The sequence below is a fragment of the Gopherus evgoodei genome, chromosome 1, assembly GCF_007399415.2.
Source record: "Gopherus evgoodei ecotype Sinaloan lineage chromosome 1, rGopEvg1_v1.p, whole genome shotgun sequence".
NCBI classification, from domain to species: Eukaryota; Metazoa; Chordata; order Testudines; family Testudinidae; genus Gopherus; species Gopherus evgoodei.
The window spans coordinates 207,244,132-207,266,097 of NC_044322.1; the positions used below are offsets into that span (position 1 = coordinate 207,244,132).

General features: G+C 45.7%; 1 protein-coding gene across 7 annotated transcripts in view; it reads right to left on the reverse strand.

Annotated features, from left to right (window-relative positions):
- The window catches only part of LSAMP (limbic system associated membrane protein), a 1,474,250-nt gene that overhangs the window by 200,669 nt on the left and 1,251,615 nt on the right, over positions 1-21,966 (reverse strand). For all 7 annotated transcript variants that reach the window (XM_030533410.1, XM_030533393.1, XM_030533387.1 and 4 more), the window contains one exon: positions 13,680-13,805. In XM_030533410.1, the coding sequence (XP_030389270.1) occupies positions 13,680-13,805 (126 nt within the window). The remainder of the gene's footprint in view (positions 1-13,679; positions 13,806-21,966) is intronic.

Genomic DNA, 21,966 nt, shown 5'->3' on the forward strand with positions numbered 1-21,966 from the left:
TGTGCAGAAGCCTGCACAGGGGCAGGCAGATGAAAACCAGACAGGCCCCTCTAGCTTACCAAACAGCATGGGGCAATGTGAGGCATGACGACAGGCAATTATCCTCTTAGTTATCCCAATGCAAATCACTGATACCAATGGGTGTGTGAGGGTGGAAAATGAGGAGAATGCGGTGAGGTGCAGTGCATTAAGCTGTCGCTGGGATCCCACGAAGCTGTTGTGTGGTATTTCCTTTCCCTGTCGTTGACGATTATGATCTCTCTCACTCTCTTTCACCCTCTGCTTGGGTGTTCTGGAATCTTCATGAACTAGTGAATAGAAAAAGCTCAAGTGATGTTCAAGATCAGCTTACAGTTCTATAGCCCTTTTCATCCCAAACTGCTCTACAAAATAATCACACTACTACTGGACCACAGCCACCTCTGGGAGTGGTGGGCAGCAGACTGCACAACAGTGCTAACGGTGGGACATTATGGCCAGAGAACCTAGGGGAAACATTACTCCTATTAACTCTCCGAAGATCCTTTTCAAATATGCGCAGAGCAGCTTCATTTTTAAGATCTCACATAGGTCAGCAGAGAATGGATAGACCACTAAGTAAAGACACCACAGCTCCCCAGCAAATGAAAGCAAAATCAGAGTTATTGAATGGCAACATGATTAACCAGAAGCTGATGGGCAAACTCACCCTGGCTGTAACTCACTCCCTGGAATACAGTTGAGGCAGAGAAGAATGTGGCCTATTTCCTGTATTACCCTAACAGCCAGAAGACTTGCACTGCCAAGAAAGCCCCACTTCCTCTCTGCCACTGAGGCAGAAGAGAGAAATCAAAGCTGCTAAGATAAATGCTTCATGTATCAGCAGGGCCGCCCAGAGAATTCAGGGCACCTGGGGTCTTCGGCGGCAGGGGGCCCCCACTTCGGCGGTTATTTGGCAGCTGGGGGGTCCTTCCACTCCAGGACCCACCGCCAAAATGCCCCGAAGACCCGTGGCAGGGGGTCTCTGCCACTGAAGACCTGACACTTTGGCGGCAGGTCCTGGAGTGGAAGGACCCCACCGCCACCGAATTGCCACCGAAGACCGGGAGCGGAAGAAGCTCCAGGGGCCCGGGCCCCGCGAGAGTTTTTCAGGGCTCCCTGAGCGAGTGAAGGACCCCGCTCCAGGGGCCCCGAAAAACTCTCATGGGGGCCCCTGCAGGGCCCAGGGCCTCGGGAAAATTGCCCCACCCTTCATGATGGACAGGGAATGACGATACTTGGAGATTTGATACAGAACTAGGCAGGAGATAATACACTCTGACTACATTTTAGGCTTGGTCTGTACTTAAGTTATGTAGGCATAGCTACATTGGTAAGGGGTGTGCAAAAAAAATACCCTGTTGGACATAGCGGCCCTGTGTATCAGCAGTGTTCGCACTGGAACATCAGCCCAGGCAGTCGGACTGGATGGAGCATGGCTACAACAGGGGTGATCTGTGAGCAGCACGTATGTGTCTGGGCATGGATGGAAGAAATCAAAGTCCTCTTCTCTGTGTGTGGAGAGAGCAAGGTTTCAGGATTTAGTTAACACAGTCAGAGGAGAAAGGGTGACAATATTTTCCTGCTCCCGGGCAATGCAGGAAAAGGGGACAATTCTTAGAAGTAAAAAAGGGGACGGAGATTGGGATACTGGGAAGCGAATAAAGAGGCTGACAGCTTTTGATGCCTTCTGAGAAGCCTTGGAACACTTCAGACTTCAGCTTGTATCCCAGCCTCTCTGTGAGCCAGTGTCCATTTTTACACTGTTGGGGAAAATGAAGACAGGCTGAAGAAATTTCACGAGAATCTTAAAAACAAACCAATAGTGACTGCAGACAGCCCAGTGTTGGGAGGGAAGGGTCTCTGTGAAGAAGAGACCATAATCCTGACAAAAATTCTAGCTGGAGGAAGTAGAAAAATAAAAGAGAGAGTTAAAATGATCAGTACTCCTCCAAGCCTCCTAAAAAAATTAGGGGTCAGTCCAATAGTATTAAGTTCTAAAATCCCTGTTTGTGCAAAGGCAAGGAAGGGAGGTGGAGTGGAGAACTGGAGGAGCTGGTGCAGCAACAACACTCCAGATGTATGTGCAGTAAGTTTCCTCCTCAAGATTTTGCTTTTGAGTTTGAGAATGCACCAGACACAGAGACTAAATCCTAATGGATTTAGATAAGCAGAAAATCCTCTTCTCACTCACCATCACCTAGTGTTTATGGCTTTTGATGGCCCATGCTGGGGGTTTTCTGCTTATCTTCTTGTGGCAGCCCATGGTTCTTCCTTTGGGTGTCATGTGCAGCACCTAGCACATTACATCTAGAGACCCATCAAACAACAACAGGGGGAAAATGCTAGACAAGTGCTTGAGAGAGACCTAAATGGGTCACACAGCCACCTTCAATCTTGCTCCTTCCCAGAACTCCCTGGTTCCTTGCTATTAGGAATTGTGTTAAAAAGGGACCTGTACACACTTCACATATCTGGAACAGCTGGGATGTTGGATACTGTTCCTTCCACATTAGGAATTATCCCGATCTCCAACAGTGAAGCACTGAAGCATGAAGCTTAAATATCCCTTCTAATACTTTTATCATCAGTTATAACTCTGGATAGCCTTATTATTCATAGAAGTGTCCAATTCCTTTCTGAATCCTGATTAGTTCTTGGGGCTTCAGTGATTTCTTGCATCAGTGAGTTCCACAGTCTATTTACAAGTTACAGGAAAAGTATTATATAATACTCCTTCCCTATTACGTATAGTGCTGGGACAGAGCTACCTCCTGCCCTCTCAAATCATTGTAGGGTATAAGCGATTGCTTTAAGATTCAATGAGATTTGCTCATACCCCGTGTGGAGAGAATCAGTCCACTATGTTTAATAGGCCTTCTCATTCCTCTTTGTTTCTACCACTAAAGGGAACTGGATTTTGTAATAATTTTGCTTCTATTCTGTTCTATTCAGGTTCTTATACCACACATCACCAGAGTATTCTAGCTCCTGATTTGGCCCATATCGCCTAATTTTAGATACAGCCTGGCGATCAGAGAGATCTGAGAGGCGTTGTGGTGTTCTTTTCAGAGTCTTATCACCAATCCACATGGTGGTCATGAAGACTATGCCGGCCTACCTGCGTAGGCAGAATGCAGCCAACACCAACAGAAGGGGGTTTCCTGTCAGTGTAGGAATACCACCTCCTCAAATGCCAGTAACTATGTCAACATAAGCCCTCTTCTGTCAGTATAGCCCCATCTACGTGGGGGGTTTGTTGGCATAGCTATCTCCATCAGGGTATGTTTTTTTGCACACCCCTTACCAATGTAGCTATGCCTACATAACTTAAGTATAGACCAAGCCTAAAATGTAGTCAGAGTGTATGATCTCCTGCCTAGTTCTGTATCAAATCTCCAAGTATTGTCATTCCCTGTCCACTCTTCATGATGGAGATTTGGAGATTTGATACAGAACTAGGCAGGAGATCATACACTCTGACTACATTTTAGGCTTAGTCTATACTTAAGTTATGTAGGCATAGCTACATTGGTAAGGGGTGTGCAAAAAAACAAAAAAAACAAAACATACCCTGTTGGACATAGCTATGCCAACAAACCCTCCACGTAGATGGGGCTATACTGACAGAAGAGGGCTTGTGTTGACATAGTTATTGGCATTTGATGGGGTGGTATTCCTACACTGACAGGAAAACCCCTTCTGTTGGTGTTGGCTGCATTCTGCCTAGGCAGGTAGGCCGGCATAGCTCGGAGACATAGCTATGTCATCATAAGCTCTGTAGTGCAGACATACCCACAGAACTGAGCTGTTTGCAACTGAACTGGTTTGGCAGAAGTCATGCTGAATGGGTTTAAGGATCGATGCAGGATTTGCCCCACTGCCATACCAGTGCTGTTTAAAACCATATGAAGCTGCAGTACCCTACAGGTACCTCTACCAGAGTTCCAGCCTCAGCACCAAGCAGCAGCACACTCTGGGAGAGTTCAGAAGGCAACTGATGCATTGTGGGATAGCAGTGGAAGGACTAGTTGAACCATTTCAGCTAGCCCACCTCCATACGGACATTAAACCAATTCAGACTGAAGCAATTCTTAAGCCTACTTTCTAGGTGTTAAATCACTTCTTGAAATGGTAAATATTTCTAGTGCAAACAATGCTTTACTGTCCTCAGGATCACCAAGAAAATATTCTTAAAATCAACCAAGCATCAAATATACCTTTGAATAAGACGGATGGGGAATTTAGATTGCATCTCTCTATATAGTAATAAGAAAGCTTTTTCCATGTTCAGTTTTTAAAGTCCCTGAGACTGGAGATCAGGATGGCATTAAACAGCTTAGGAGGTGCAGTAGAGTGGGTAGGGAGGGGGAGGAAGGAGTGATTCATTAGCCTAAACAAATCCAAGTACAGAAAAATACACAGTAAAAAAATGCCACTTGCATTCTGCCAGTAACTACGTTACTGGGTTCTTTTCTTGATCATGCACAGAAGGTTGGATCACAGGTCACAGGGCATGATCTGAGTGGAGCTGCTTCAGAGAGGATAGACTGTAATCTAGTGTCACTAACCAAGGCTGGGTGTGCTGTCTGATATAGGCCTGATTGCCATTCAGGTGTGGTAAGAAGAGGCTGTGTGCCAGATGGTATAAGGAAGGCCCTGGCATTACTGGCCATGCCTGGGGAGTGGCAAGATAACAGGTGTTAGATGGGTTTACATCTCATGAGAAAAAGAGGTGTACTTTTAAAAAAATATAGTATGGGTTACGTTGCATGTTGCCATGCCCTTAATCTCCCCAAACTGTGTCACAGGGAAGAACAGCTGGGACTTTGCCCCTTATGGAGATGAGAGAGCCAAGATAACTCCAGTGAAAGATTTCCTGCAGTGACAAATTGATAAATGTATCCTCTCTATATAGCAAGTCAGATACTTATCCCCACTCTAGGTAAATGAAGCACAATTTCCTGACAAGTCCAATTCAGGTAGTTCCCATCACATTATCATGGGTTAACTTCACAAGCCAAGATGCCAGGTGATATACTGTAGAGCAGGCTTAACACCCCCGGGCAAGAGAGATAGCCATAAAATGGTAGGAAAGAGGAAGGTGGTAATGGAATTAGAACCGAGGTCCCAAAAATTACCAGGTGGAAGCTTTGCCATCTGAGCTAAAAGGAATAGCTCCATTAGTTCCAACTGATAGACAATGACTATTAGACTCTCCATAACTAGATAGCAAGGATGCTTTGGCTTTACAATCCACTAGCCTGAAGAATAAAGAGGAAAATGGTTCTGCTGGGGAACTTTGGTTACTTTCTCTCCACCTATGTGACACTTTCTGGGGTATCCAGGATTCTGAGGCCCCTCACTAGCACATGCCGTTAGCATGAGAAGACCTTGTCTGTGCCTGTCCTCAACTCCACTAGCCACAGCCAACACAAACACTCCCCTCTAGGCCTTGCAGGCCCTGCTGTCTCTCTACACGTGAGTGATAGACACTCCAACCCCCAAGCTGTCCGAGGTTCTTCCTGGAGCCTCTGGAAACTGTTTCACAGATACAGACCACCCATATGAAGAACCAGAACCACCCATCTTACCAGTTTCACCTCAAATCACTACTCCATTTAACTTACACAACTTAGACACTTCCCACAGCATAGCTTTCAGAATCTATGGCTTCTAGATGTCTACTTCATCCAATGCACTAAATGCCCCAACAACTACTAGGTGGCTGAAACTAGCTTATCACTATGCTCTCAAAAGAACTCACAGGAAAAGGATGAAGACAAAAAGCACCCAATCACCTGTGAGAGAACACTGTTCAATGCGATCACTCTATAGCTGACCTCTCAGTCCTCATCCTCAAAAGGAAACCTATACACCTTCCAAAGACAGGCATGGGAGCCTAAATTCATTACTCTGCTAGACACTAAGATTCATGGAATGAACAGAGACACTGGATATATGGATTATTACAACAATCTCTTACCCACTAACCTACTCTTTTTGTCCTAAGACTGTAAACGTGTTAACGGGCCACTCTACCTTGAATGGTGACAGGTTTCAGAGTGGTAGCCATCTTAATCAGTGTCAACAAAAACAACGAGGAGTCCTTGTGGCACCTTAGAGACTAACAAATTTATTTGGGCATAAGCTTTCATGGGCTAAACTCCACTTTATCAGATGCCTTGAATGGTACCTAGAATATGTGCTCAGCTAATGCTAAACAATCTGTTCCACCTTGCATTTAGCTGTGACACTCTGAGGACCTTTCCCAGACCTCCACCTGGCTCGAAGGCTTGTCTCTCTCATCAACAGAAGTTGGTTCAAATAAAAGAAATTACTTCACTCACTTTGTCTCTCAGCACTTAAATATGTTTATAGTGAAAACAAGTATGTTTATTTAACAAAGTACAGAGATTCGAGTGATAGCAAGTGGTAGTATTGTTAACAAATAGCTACATGAAAAATATTCATAAAACAGGCATTCTATAACCTAGACTTACTTTGCTAGATACCTTCATGTCTTATAGAGCAATGCTCACCATAAGTCCTTCCAGCATTTTCCAGTCAGGCTTGGCTGTGCTTTTCCACTCATGAGACAAATCACTGCCAGCTCGCCTCCTCAGTGAAAGAGCCAGCGGATACCTCTGCACTCCCAGATATATCCCAGCAATCCATTGTCTTTATTCAAACAGGATTCCTTCTCTTTGTTTTTTCCTATATACTCCTTTCTTGTAGATTTTGCAGTCTCTTGGGTAGCCTGTAGCTCAGTATTTAAGTAAGGATGCACTGTGGAGTATGCAATATGCCATACCCAAATGACCAGACAAGAAGATAAGTGTTTGTTACTCCCTACCCAAAAGGAACCTGTTTGAAGCATATCACCTCTTGGTGATCTGCTTTTAGGAACATAATTTCTAGTATAGATGCATAATGTCTCAAATATTATCCTTACGTACGTTTCATGATTATGTTGACCAGAAAGCTACTGATTCTTAGTAGAAACTTTACATGCCACCCTTTGGTGCACTACGTTGTGCACACCTGACCCAGGGGATCCCTGTAAAACCCTAGGCATCCCCAAATGCTTTCTGCCATTTGGTGTTCAGAGGTTCCTGGGTCACAAACTACTCATTCAAAATCCATCTCTGTGCCACCCTGAAAGCAATGAAATGAATTGGGAGCTGATGACATCCCAAGGAATGACATTTCAGTTTTCATTACTAGAGTACCGCCACGAATTAGAGCTGATTTGCATTGATATTTGCCATCTGAATTATTAAAGGATTATTTTCCCCCTGCTTCAAATGATACAGGCAACAGCAAGTCACAATTCAGCAATCTCATGGGGGAGGAAAGCGAGCTTCCTACAGGCAGCTTCTGGGCTTGGAAACTTGGAGCTGATGTGAGAAAAATGTCTGATTTTTCTCCACACCAAGGATGGGAGGGGGAGAGATAAAATGGAATAAAATGTTTTTTATGAAGAACTTTTCTTCCCACATGCACCCATCTATCTTTCTATGCATGGTAGTTCTAGAGAGTCCATCCCCATGGAATCCAAGCATCAGGAGAAGCGTCCATTTCTTCCACTACATGAACAGTGGCCCATCTTTTCCTATCATTTGTTTTCTTTCCTCCACTTTCCAGCTGGTAAGAAATAATTCCATTCTTCCAGGACCAACTCAGGTGATTAGACAAAAAGTGTGCAATGAATAAACCAAATGAAAGGAAGCCAAGAGAAATAAGCCAGCCATATTTTTCAGTTAGTGTACAAAACAAAAGGTAATTCTGTCCCCTGAGATTTTTTAAACCTTTCTATCTGTTCATTAGCTCTCATGCGTAGGCATGATAACTAGGGAATGAATTCCTTTTGCTCTGCAAACATGTGTTACACCTTCCAGCCATGTTCTACAGCACTCATTTCGATTGGCCCACTAATTATTTTCTCCGCTAGAACTGCATTTAATATTCCAAGTCTATTGGCCTTAATGGTCCCCGTTTAGAAAGAAAAAAATAAAATAATAATAAAAAAAAAGAACCTGCCAGAGAAATATGGATAAAGTGAAAGGAGAGAATGAAACATCCACTGGTCTGAGTGAGTTATACCCAGGGACAGTATTAAGGACTGACATGCCATTGCTAGAAATGGGCATTACCTCACTGGAGAGCTGCCTTTCCAGTGATTATCCAAAACCGATTCCTAGATCTGGCATATCATATGATACGCGATCCTAAAATTATGACACTTTGATTTCTACGAAAACTAATTTGGATGATTTTTTAAGAGATTTCTGTATGTGCTAATACTAACATTTCTGTCATCAGGAGGCCTGCACACTGATATGCATCAGGCAGCCTTGTGACCCAGCCATGAACATATGAAAAACAGATCAGGACTTTTGAACCAGTGGGTCAGCTCCAATCATCTGAGAAAGCAGCAAACCCCCACCATTGCTAGGGTCCTGGGGGAACCCAGGCAGGGAAGAAAGCAGCAACTGGTTCTCTTGCCCCCTACTACCTGGGATTCACCTCTGGTCTGTCCAGAGGCTGTTCCTAGGTTTCACCTTCTGCATGATGCACTCCTGCAGGAAATGAACAACATCATTCCAAAGTGTTGTGGAGCTGGCCTGGAAGCAGCCCTTCCAGTACCCTAGAGTTGAATGATGTGTGGATGGAGAGGACGGAAGAAGGGAGACTCCCCCATTCCACTGACCACCCACCCAGAAGCTCAGCTCAGAACCCTCAAAAGCCAGAAGCAAGACCACCATCCAGCCACCATCACTGCATCAGACCCCTACACCAGCTTCAGTATCCCACCCTCCTGAGGCCCAGCATGGCCCCCCATCTCCCATCTAACACCCAAAGCCATGCCAAGTTTCTTGCCAGGACCCTTACCTACCTCACAGTACTGGTTATAGAAAGAAACATGGGATGGTCATCCAAGATTGACAACGGCTGTGACGTGGTTCAGTCACAGAGACCCCCTTGGGACTGTCACCCAATGTGCTGAATTTATCTCTGAGCCCATTTTCCCTGCCAGCTTGAGACTCCAGAACCCTGTCTTGTTGATCCAGACATGCAAGTCTGCTGCAGCACAGACCCAGGTCTGGTCCACACCCCCAAAGCTGTAGACTTTAACCAACTGCTCAGTAGGTCACATATCTCCAGCACCCAGAAACCCAGTTCCCAATGGGATCCAAACCCCAAATGAATCTGTTTTTACTCTGTATAAAGCTTATACAGGGTAAACATAATTTTTCCGCCCTCTATACCACGGATAGAGAGATATGCACAGCTGTTTTCTCCCCCAGGTATTAATCACTTCCTCTGGGTTCAATAATAAACCAAAGTGATTTTATTAAATATAAGAAGTAGGATTTAAGTGATTTCAAGTAATAATGGACAGAACAAAGTAAAACAAAACACGTAAATCTAAGCCTAATACATTAAGAAACTGATTACAGATTAAATCTCACCCTCAGAGATGTTCCAATAAGCTTCTTTCACAGACTAGGCTCCTTCCTAGTCTGGGCCCAACTCTTTCCCCTGGTACAGTCCTTGTTAGTTCCAGCAAGCATCTTAGGTGAAAAACAGGGACTGTCTCATGACTGGGACCCCCTTTGTCCTGCTCCACCCCCTTTTATAGCTTTGGCACAAGGCGAGAATCCTTTTGTCTCTCTGGTCCCCACCCCCCTTTTAAATGGAAAAACACCAGGTTTAAGATGGATTCCAGTATCCTGTGACAGTCACATGTCACTGTAAGACCTCATTCTTCATTACCGACAACAGGTACAGAGGAAGGCTTGCAGATAAATAAACCCATTCGCAACCAAGTGTCCTAGTCAATGGGAGCCATCAAGATTCCAAGTCACCATTAATGGCCCATGCTTTGCAAAACTACAATAGGATCTCAGAGTTATAAGTTTTGTAATGATACCTTACAAGAGACCTTTTGCAGAAAGCATATTCCAGTTACTTTACAGTCACACTCATAAGAATATTTCCGTAAAACATTATGGAGTGCAACATCACAACGTTTTTTCATAGGTCCAATTATACAAGGCTCAGAGGAACAGAAACACACTACCCCAAACCATTTTGGAAACCACTTAAAAGTTATATAAGCTAGCTTTTTGATGTGTAATATCACAGTGATTTAAGACCAGATGCCCTTTGATCTAGCATGACTAGAACCAAATGCATTATACTCTTGGGAGATTCCCAGATCCTTTCTGGTGGAACAAGACACCTGTTTCTAAGTGGGATAAGTCTGGAATATAATTAGTGACAATTCTAAATCTAATAATGATAAGTTATTTTTGCATTGAAGCCTAGGTTCCTCAATACAAACAGGGCCTTATTGTGCTAGGTGCTGTACAAAACATATAAATTAAAGATGAACCCTCGCCCTGAAGAAATTACAATCTAACTAAATGACATGAGACAATAGATGGATATTAATAGGAGATCACACACAAAACTCCACACACCCAATGAGACAATACTGGTCAGTGTGACAAGCAGTGGGTTTCAGCAGACCAATCATTGCTGAGGTTTTTTGTAGGCATTATGGCAGAGGAAAGGTTTAAAAGAGGGATCTGAAGGAGGGCAGTGGAGGTGGCTTTGCGGACCATTTACAGGTATCTCCTTCCATGCAGAGGGAGCAGCGTGGGAGAAAGCATGAAGCTGCATGCTGGAAAATGTAACAAATGGGCCACAAATACTGGCACCTTTGGGAGAATGGAGGCAGATGTCAACATCTAGACAGTACATAAGAGAATAGGTGGTGGAGGAAGAATAGATCATGAATGATCGCAAAGGTGAAGAAAAACAGTGTGTTTAAAGTGGTTGAGAAGTGGGAGCCAGTAGAGGGACACCAAGAGGGGTGAGGTGACAAGCAATGAGCCAGGAAAACAATCTCTGTAGCTGTGCTCTGAATGGATAGAGGTGAAGGAAGATATGATTGGTCTTGGCTGCACAGGAAGAAGTTGCACTAGTTGAGACAGGTGATGAGGGCCTGGATGAGAGTCCAGGCAAGAGGGACTGCCCTTCCTGCATCTCAGAATGATGCAATTCCACATTTTTTTTAAAAGGGGGGGGTCCTTTTCCTGGCTAGTCTTGGTGTTGTTTTAATGGCCACTCTTTGAAAGCCCCAAAATTGGCTTGGAATATTAGAAGCAATCCCAATGTGTATCAATCAGTGGGCAAAGTATGGGTGAGGCAGGCAAAGGGGCATGCCATGTGCAGTTTATTGTATGACTCTGCAATTGATCACATGCATATAGAAGCCATCTCTCTACAGTCCCTATTTATCAAAAATGACTATTACTGTAGGATCTGAACGCTGACATAGGTGGCATCTCTCAAATCTGGAATTCTTGTATTAAATCTTCATGGAAACTAATATCCATGTATTAACTGAAACAATGCTACAAAACCCATGGTGCATGACAATGAAATGTCTCCCATTTGAATACAAAGAGAAAGAAGTAGCGGTGAGGACTGAAATTCTGATACAGCAAGGAGATCAAAAGTTCAATAAGAAATGCATCTTATAGCAAAATTGCCCCTGGGGAGTAAGCAGATTTTTTTCTTCTTTAATTTGTGTATTTACAAACAGGTCATTTTCCAACACACCTCAGTGGCCCATGCACACTCAATATTGACAATAACAGAAGAGAAGAACCAGGCAGTTGATGACACCACAAAAAAAATCACACTCCCTCCCCCTGTTTCTGTTCCCACCTCCGTCTCTTCCTGGCAAAGTTTTTACTCTCTCTCCTTCTATTTCTGCTAGAGATGGGCCAAACCCACAAAAGAAATGGTCTGGATTTCAGATATCCCAAAGCTGTTTAGAGTGGGAGTATTTTGATTTGGCCCATGGGGGCAAGACAGGAAATGTGGAGTAGAATCTAAACTCCCCCCAAATTTGGAGGGAGGAGAAGGGGTGTGCTGGATGCAGCATTTGGATTGAGTCCCATCTCTAATTCCCTCGAGTTCTCTCTCTCCCCATCTTTTCTCCTCCTTCCCTGACTCACTCTCTCTCTGGTTGCTGACTAGCATAATGATTAGTTTCACAGTCTCTTGCACTTGAAGAAAGCTTCTGCTCTGGCAGCTTGGAGCCTTCCTCAGTAAATAAACATTACAATACCTTGCTGTAAATCCTATATTCAGTGCCCGATCCTGGGAGTTCTCCCCATTGACGTGAATGGAACCAGGAGCTAGCTATAAATGAGAGCAGGTGCGGAGAACATCTCCCCTCAAAGAAATGCATTGGGAGAGGTGAAGAAGAGGCATATGTGTCTTGTTGTCTTCCCTCTGATAAATCTTCAAGGGATGAATAGTTAGGAGACTCCCTGCTTCCCTAGCTGTCTTCCCCGGGCGATCAGTGGGGCTAATGACAGGAATGTTTGCTCTCCAAGGCTGCCAATTGCCGCAATAGCAAAGGAATAATTAATAATGGAACAGCTGGCTGATTTCTTGCTTGCTCTGTGCCTTACTGGGTCCTCCTTTTCTGCCATCTCATCCCTTAATGGGGTGCAGAGCTGCTGTCTACAAAGGCTGAAACTAGCATGTGATGACTCATGTCACCACATGCCTCCTCTTTGATGCAAAAGGATTGGAAAGCCATTGTGGCGGTTTTCAGAGGATCCTACTGGACTTATTATTAGATGGGTAAGATTTTCCGCCTCTCTCTCTGCAATTAGTGGATGTGGTCCCTTTGACCTTGCAGTGTGCCTTGCTGGCACCAGAAATTACAGCAGCTAGATGAAGACAACAGCTAAGATGCAAGCAGAAGGTCAAGCATATACAGCTCCTAATGGACACCATTTAAAAGGTTCCCTGAGACAAACTGATTATTATGTCCTGTACAGCCTAATGGGAATTTTTGCGCCCGAGGCAAGGGCCAGCTCCAGGCTCTTCGGCGGCAATTCAGCGGCGGGTCCCTGAGCAGGGGCGGCTCTATGTTTTTTACCGCCCCAAGCAAGAGAGTCAGGCAGCCTTCGGCGGCATTTCTGCGGGAGGTCTGCCCCGTTGACGAAGATTCGGCAGCGACTCTGTGGGAGGTCTGCTGGTCCCGTGCCTACAGCATACCCACTGCCAAATTAGCACCAAAACCGCGGGACCAGTGGTCCTCCATCAGAAACGCTGCCAAAGGCTTCCTGACTGTTGCCCTCACAGCGACCGGCAGGCTGCCCCCCGTGGCTTGCCATCCCAGGCACGCACTTGCTGCCTGGAGCTGCCCCTGTCCCTGAGTCCCTGTCGGAGGGAAGAACCTGCCGCTGAATTGCCATGGCTTCATTCATTCTTCGGCGACAATTCAGTGGTGGGTACCTGAGTGGGTACCCGAGTCCTTCCCTCTGAGAGGGACTCAGGGACCCACCACTGAATTGCCACCGAAGAAGCGGCGGTGGTAAAGCTGCTGCCAAAGTGCCCCCGATCATGGTAGAGCTGCGCCCCTCCACTTTGCACGCCCGAGGCAAGTGCCTCACTCACCTCTTCCTTGTTATGGCACTGAAGTACCTTCCATGTATTTAAAGGATTCCCTGGCATTGCTCATCACATGGACTTACCCCTCTTTGTAGCTGCCAGACTCACTGTTGAAACCGCCTCTGGTCACCAGCACAGTGTATGCAGAAGAGCTATGCTGCATGACTTACCTGTCGGGGTGAGGTGTCTCCAGGTGATGACAGGCTCGGGGCGTCCATTTGCCATGCACACCAGGGTCACATTGCTGCCCTCATTCACAGTGACATCCGAGGAGATATTGGAGATCTTTGGTGGAACTGTAAAGACAAAAGAATAATGGAGCAGGTTACCCAGAGTTCTGAGGCCCCATGAGCCTGACTCACCCAGAGTCAGCTATTGAACCCACCCACAGACAGCACTAATTACTACTACTACTACTATTTGTTAAGCTCCACTACAGTCCAAAACATGGAGGAAGTTATAGTCTTAGCCTCAAGAAGCTTGCAGTCTAAATAGAGAGGCAAAACAATTCAGGCACAAAATGCTCTAGATGACCCAGAAGATGTTTCTACCTGACAACAGAGACCCAACCTAAGTGACCACTTTGAGGTACTGACAAAAAAAATAAAAATAAAAATAAAAAAATCAGCTGCTTACTGGAGGTGAGGCCTCCACTGACACTGGAGCAGAACTGTGCTCAGGAAGTTTATGGATATTTATTAGGGAGTTACTGTAAGGCAGGAAATTACTCAAAAGGAAAATCTCTGGCTCACTGCCTTTTAATTTTTACTTGGTATGTGCATGCCATCATTTCTCACTTACAGAAGGTGTATGATTACCTGAGGGCTTCCTGGAGCTGGTGTGTTTAAAGAAGGGATTTGAAGGAAGGAAGGGTTAGCCACTTGGAGCACCAGAGAGAGGAGAAAGGTCCAGGGGCAGGCAATGACATGGAAGGATACAGGGAATGGTAGTGTAGGAGGTTTGGGCAGAGAGAAAGGAGCAAGGAAGAGAAGGGGGGAAGTGGAATGGAGATATAGGCAAGGCCAAAGGAAAGCCAGAAAGTACTGAGAAGATCCAAGCTGGGCCAGATGCCCTTAAGAAGAAGTTTGCTTTAACTAAGGCTATTGCCTTGCACAATTCCTCGAATGCCAAGGGGATACATTCAGTAGTGATGTAAATAGTGTTGCTGGGGAGTTAAACAGCAGGTGTAAGCCATAAAGCAGCATAGCTTGCGTGGCTGTGGCATTCAGCAACTGTGCCAAATGACCGCAACTCTTACACGCGGGGGCGGGGGGGAAGAGGGGACGGAAGGGAGATATAGAATTGGAAGAGTAACCAGCAAAAAACCAAGGGAGTAAGGGAATGTTTAATAATGTACCCTCCTGTTAGCTGCTTTCTGACTACCCAGCTATAAGAATGATCTCCTGGGGATATCACTGCTCCAAATAGCTGCCTATGGCAATCACATTGTGTCGCAGTACACTGCAAACTTCTAGCATCCTGATCACAGGCTATTATGCTGCTGTTGCTTTATGTTCGGTAAGGGATGGGTACTCACAGAACTTGCAAGCAACTTGCATGACTGAGCTGGGGAAGCACTAAAGTGTAAGTAGGAGCCACAACTGTCACAGTGCTTCAAACTCATTTCCACATTCAAAACAGCCCAGCTGGGTCCTTCAGCAGTTCTGATTGCCACATTCAAAACAGCCCAGCTGGCTTCTGCAGAGCCAGGCCTAGAGGCACTGTGCAAACTTCCTAACTCACACTGGGCACAGGCCAAGACTATGTATTAGCTATTATTACATCTCCCGAACACAGACAAGGTATCCTACTGAACAAGGCACTGTTTTGTTGGCAATGTAAACAATTGCTCACCAGAGGTTGAGCTTGCCATACCTGGTTTCATTTGTGACTTAAGTGGCCAGATTTTAAACTCAACACAACTAACTAGCTCCTCCAGTTCTTAACTATCTAAAGCAAACCCTGTTGTGGTGTTGCAGCTGGCGATAATATTTCTGTTGCAGGTTTCATCCAGAAAGAGCCCAAAAGGCTTCACAACCAATATTCACCCAATCTGGAATGAAGGGCAGCAGCCAGCACATAGGGCAATGCACCACAGTGTGGGGAGAAGGAGAAAGAGGAAATTGTGGCTAAGGACACTGGAATAAACCCTTGCCTCACAAAGTGTGCCATGGGATCTTTAATAGCCAGAAGAGTGGACAAGACTTTCCTTTTGAGGATCCTTAAAATCCTCCATAGAGGTAACATTTTATCTATTGTGGGAATTACAAGGGTTGAGTTGACTTCACTAGGATTTGAACCTGTGACTCCAGGTACCTGAAAGTTAGGCCACTAGGTCTTCCTCTGAGGCAGTACAGATTGTTCCAGTCACCTTTCTCACATTAATGTCTCACATCCATGCTTCATGCTCAGGGGATGCAGGAGAGCTCAGTAAAAAGACTGTTCTCCCCCACAGCCCGCCATTCTCCGCTTTAGTGTGTGTGTAGTGGGGAATGAAACAAGATCATTTTCTGCTTTACTTACCACAGAGTAAACAAACAGATGCTCCCTTCCCTCAGCCGAGTTGATTGGAGGCAGAGATGCCCACACAAATTGACTGGGAGGAGGAAAGGCTGCCCACCTGTTCCACTACATTTTTATGAATGTTCTTAACATGATTGTCCAAAATTACCACTGTCTTCTCTCTCTAGGCTCCAAACTCCTGACCAGTGTTTCAGAGTCAAGGTGAAAAGTGAAGAGAGAGCACTGAGGACTCCCTTCTGCACAGGACTGCTATGTGTACAATTCCCAGTAGAGCTTAGCTGGGTGACTGGGCAACAAAATGGCAGATGAAATTCATTGTTGATAAGTGCAAAGTAATGCACATTGAAAAACATAATCCCAACTGTACACAAAAATGATAGGGTCTAAATTAGCTGTTACCACTCCTGAAGGATCTTGGAGTCGTGAATAGCTCTCTGAAAACATCCAATCAATGTGCAACAGCAGTCAAGAAAATCAACAGAATATTAGGAAAAGAATAGATAATAAGACCGAAAATATCATAATGCGTCTATATAAATCCATGATATGGTCACATCTTGAATACTGTGTGCAGTTCTGGTAGCCCAGTCTCAAAAAAGATACATTGTAATTGGAAAAGGTTCAGAAAAGGGCAACACAAATGATTAGAGGTACGGAACGGTTTCCATGAGGTGAAATTAAAAAGGCAGACTTTTCAGCTTGGAAAATGGGGGGTGGGTATGATAGAGGTCTATAAAATTTAGACTGGTGTGGAGTGTGGCAAATAGCTGGCACTATTATGATGGGTCTCGCACGCTTTTCTTGCCCCTAAATTGGAATATTAATTGCCCAACTAGTGTCCTAGAGGAGGGGAGTGGAGAGGGAGGGACCTGGGCCTGCTCTCTACTCCAGGTCCCAGCCCAGGGGCCCTGAGGTTTGTGGTGAACCACTTGAACTGATGGTTCCTTCCCCTGGGCTACTTCCCTCTCCTGCCCTTCAGCTTGTGGAGGGCTTCCTGCCCTCCCTCTGCACAAGCCAGGTGCTCCTTACCTAGGGTCTAGGACTTCTTAGCCCACCGCAGCACTTCTCCAAACTGTCCTCTGCTTCCCTTCAAACTGTTCTCTGCTTCAACACCAATCCTTTCTGCTCCAGCTCCCACACTGTCTGATTGAAGCGGGGGGGGGGGGGTGGTTATCATGTGACTGACTGCAGGTGCTCTAATTGGCATCAGGTGCTCTAGTTAATCTATAGCAAACTTTCTTCCCCTTACAAGGAAAAAGGTTCCCTTCTAACCCTCTCCTGCTGCCCTCTGGCCATGCTGTATCACAGGAGAAAGTGAATAAAGAAATGTTATTGACTCCTTTACATAACACAAGAACTAGGGGTCACCCAATGAAATTAATAGGCACCTGGTTTAAAACAAACAGAAGGAAGTACTTCTTCACACAACGCGCAGCCAACCTGTGGAACTCATTGCCGAGGAAGCTGTGAAGGCCAAAACTATAACAGGTTAAAAAAGAACTAGACAAATTCATGGAGGATAGATCCATCAATAGTTATCAGCCAGGATGGGCAGCGACACAACACAATGCTGCAAGCATCCCTAGCCCCTGTTTGCCAAATGCTGGGAGTGGACGAGAAGATGGATCTCTCAACGATTGCCTATTCTGTTCATTCCCTGTGGCACTGGCCACTGTCAGCAGACAAGATACTGGGCAAGATGGACCATTGGTCTGACCCAGGCTGGCCATTCTTATGTTCTTAGTTTACCAACATCCCTCCTTATAGCATATTCCTCAAGTGCCTTGAGTTCAGTGGACTTGATCCTGGAGCGGGGAAGAGGTCAAATTCAATTCTTTGCAGTGACCCCTCAGGCTGGCTCAAGACAGATCTTGGACTTCAAAGGGATCTGGACACAGCCTCCCTCTCCTCAAAAAAAATGTCAGACATTATATGAGGCCTTTCAGAACATGAAGAAGTAAATAGCAAAAATGGGTAGGACAGAATTTTTGGGGCTAGAAGAAAGTCTCAGACAGCCCCCCAGAGAGGTAATAAGAACCTTTAGCAGGAGTGGGAATTAAAAGTCACATATGTATCATATATTTTTGGTGCCTGCCCTGCCCCATCAGGAAAGAGCCACACATAAGACAAGTGAAAATCTGCTCTGGACTGACCCAAGGTTGGAATAACAGGTGAGGTGGCAGGACAGTGCTGAGGCACTGGCAAAGCTGTTCAAGGGAAGCTAGAGAGGAATCGCAGGGGGTATTAAAAGCCAATATTGACATTCAACAGTAGAGCTGCAATGAGGAAATATGCTTTGTGCTGCCTTGCTTTTGCCAGAGCTGTCAATTGTCTCAGTTTCCTGAGGACCAAATAAACCCAGAAAATAAAATAGGTCTCATTCACCAGGCAACCTCAATGCCCATGAGGGAGACAAGGTGATCAGATGGTCACATCTGGCCTGAAACTTCCCATAGGAGAAAAAGGGGGCATTCAATGCTGAAAGCCAGTGGGGAATTTAATGGCTAGTTCCTTCCAGCTGCTATCTCAGCCTAGGGGAAGGGATGTGGGAAAACAAATTTCACAGCAAGTACAGAGTTTAAAATGTGGTTTAGTTTCACATGTTCAGAATCCAAAGTTGTCTAGTGCTAAAAGTTTTGGATGCTAGCGGACAGGCTGATAATACACAAATAGAAGTTGGAAGCTTTTAATTTTGTGGGTGTCAAGTCAGTATGTTAAAACACTAAAGGTGTCACCACCAGCCATGGCTTCCTCTGTAGCATTCTCTCCTGGCGCTCATCACTTCTTCATATACATCTATTTAGGACAGTCTTAAAATAAGATGCTTTCAACTTATTTTTTCACATGCGAGTTGTGTTGTGTTTCTTCAGTCACAGGGGTGCTGAAAGTAGGGATGCTGAGAAAACAGCTCAGCCCCAAGGACCCTGGGAAGCTAAGCCTCCCTCACAAGCCATCCAACAGTGATTCTCACACATACGGTATGTCAGGGCCATCACGGAGCAGGCACCAAAATTAATTACATTTGGGTCACTTGGAAGCTACTAACGCTGTCACGGCCAGCAGAGTGTGGGGCACCCCCAGCAGAGAGAGAGCGCGCTATTTCTACACTCAGCATTTTGGGGAACCTTAGGGAAAGAGGAGGGGCTTCTTTCATATCCACCTTTCAGGGAGTCCCTTGCGGGGTGACAGAGACTGCTCGCAGACTCTTTCTAGCTCAGGGGGATTTCACTGCCAGGCTCTCAGACTCAACCTCTGTGGGGTTTCCAAGAGGAGGCAATTGCAGCAATTTGACTAACAGAGAAATTGAGGTGGTCGTGGTTACGGGGCAAGTCTCCTTTTCCAGTAATGACAGGGGAGGACTCCTGCCTTCCTTTCAGGATGATCAACTCATGTCAACGCCACTTTCCACCCAGTGCAGCGGTGACGAACAGGCAGAATACTGCAAAAGGGGTCACCATAAAGTTCTGTATTGTACACTGAAACACTGCTTTATACCTACAACTATAACACATGCCAGCAACAGATTCTGGATGCTTTTAAATAATTAACTGAGAGAAGAAAGAGTATGTGAGTTCCCAGTCTTCTCTCTCTGATTCATACTCTACAGGGTTCTTGTGATACCAGGTGAACATCTCAGCTTGGCACCACTGGAGAAAAACACCACACACAATTTGGCATGAGTGGAAGTCTGCTCAGGAGAATCCCAGGACTGGAATAGCAGGAAGTGCTGCAGGGCAGGAATGTGGGGCACTGGCAGAGCTGTGTGGGGCCCAGAACTGGAATAGCGGAGAGGTGGGAACTGCAGGTGAGGAGCATAGGCAAAGCTGTGTAGGAGATGCTTGCACAGAATCTGCTTGCACTGCACCAGCTCTAGTTAATTGCTGTCAATCCCTCACTTTCATGACAACTACAACTCACTGAAATTTAAATAACAAGAAAAAAAACAAAGAGACATGAAAAATAGACTGAACTCCCCCAGTGCAATCACTGTTACTCTCAGAATGAAAGCAAGTAATTTGTTTCCACACAAAATATTACTGCGTCTCCCAAGCACCAGCTACAGTTACTTGTAACAAAAAGGATGGGGGGCAGCAGGGAAACCACAGACACTCAAAACATCTGTCTCTGTAATGTGTGTCCTTTACAACTAAAGCCCTCCAGAGCTCTGTAGCCCTCCTTGATACATCCTGGGAAATGTGTGGGAGGGGGCAACCTGTCATACCAGGCAAAACAGCTACATCAGCCAGCAATGGTGCCAGACCCTTAGATGTCCTAAGGAGGAAACTGGCCCAGTGCTGAGCTAAGGCTCAAGGGACCACGTTCTGTGCATCTTTTAACAGACATAATGGATTACATAATGTGCCAGGAATTGGCCAAGCAGGCCCCACGATGTGTTGGGGTGTCATTGCCCAACAATAGAATGTAACTCAGGCGACATCTACATGGGCTTCTTCCTGGAATACAATGAGTTAACGTCACCATTCTCCTGACTGGGAGCATCCTCTGGAGGGAGCAGGCCGGATTCATCTTTAGTGGACACTGGCACCCAGACTGTGGCCCAACCCCCCGCTCCACCTGCACTCTGCCTTGAGCCCCTCCCCCCCCACCACTCACACAGGGGGAGGGGGCAGAGAGTCCAAGCAGAGGCAGGTCCTGCACAGTCTAGGTGCAGGGGCCCCTTCTGCATGTGGGCCTGGCATCACTGGTGCCATTGTAAACTTGCTACTGGGTGCAAGGAGGCAGTTCACACATTTTAACATATGCACATTGTCTTAACACCTTTAGTTGATTTGCTTTCACTTTCCTGAGTGTCCCCACCCCAACAAGCCCTCAGACAGCCCTTAGCTTGTTCTAATAGATTATAGTGACTCTTTCCTTGTGAGTCAGCCATCTCCAAGATACCTCCTTCTTTGGCTGGTTATGTGCAACCTAGTCGATATGATGACCCACTCCTCAAAATTAGCAGCCCAAGGAGACTTGTTCGCCTTACTTTCCACTGCTTATGTTCCTTTGGCCTGAGCGGACTGTTCCCAGCTCTATGAAATAACGATAATACGTAGCACTCATGGTTCATCCACAGGTCTCAGAACTCTTTGAAAAGAGTATCACGATCCCCACTCTACTGATACGGAAGCTGAGGTACAAGAAGGGGAAGTAACTTCCCCAATGCCAAAAGGGATTCAGTGACAGAAACTGGAAGAGAAGCCAACAGTCAGTAAACCAAACTTTATGTTCTATTCACTGGCCTCAAGAAGGGCCTTCAAAACAGTCCAGACAGGTAGCTCGGGCAAGGTTTTTAGAAGGAGAAAAAGAAGATAAGAGCTCATCACCTTTGTCCCACCCCACACATGTATCCTTCCTTATTACTTGCCTTCCTCTTCCTGATTATCTGCCTCTTCTCTGTTGCCTGGGGATGGGGAAAATGAGCACTCCCACCTCTACTCCACAGGAGCAAACAGAAAACCATTAAAGCCCTTCTCCAAAATCCAAGGATCTTACAGCCTCAGGCGCTTCCCGATTATGACTTGAGAGTTCTAATTTCCTCCTCCCTGGCTCCTAATTAACAGCATTTTACAACAAATACAAAGAAACTAATCAGCCCTGAGGCTGGGGGGCACGCTGGTCACCACACACACCTTTGAGCATTTTGGAATTGCCACCATGTCAGCCACAATTAGGAGTCCTTTCCTGGGGTAACTAATTGGCCTCATTAGCCATTGCAGAGTTAAAGTCTGTGTGAGGAGAGAGAGCTTGAAGAGGCTGGGCATGCTAGTAAATTCAGCCCAACAGCTAATTTCCCTCACCTGCATGCGGCAGGCTAATCACAGTTTTTTACGCTGGTAACAAGAAACAGCTTGATGCAGCTCAGATCCATGTGGGTAACTAGCTGAGGGTTACAAAGCAAAATCCAGCCCTTGGGGGTGCTGCATGCTA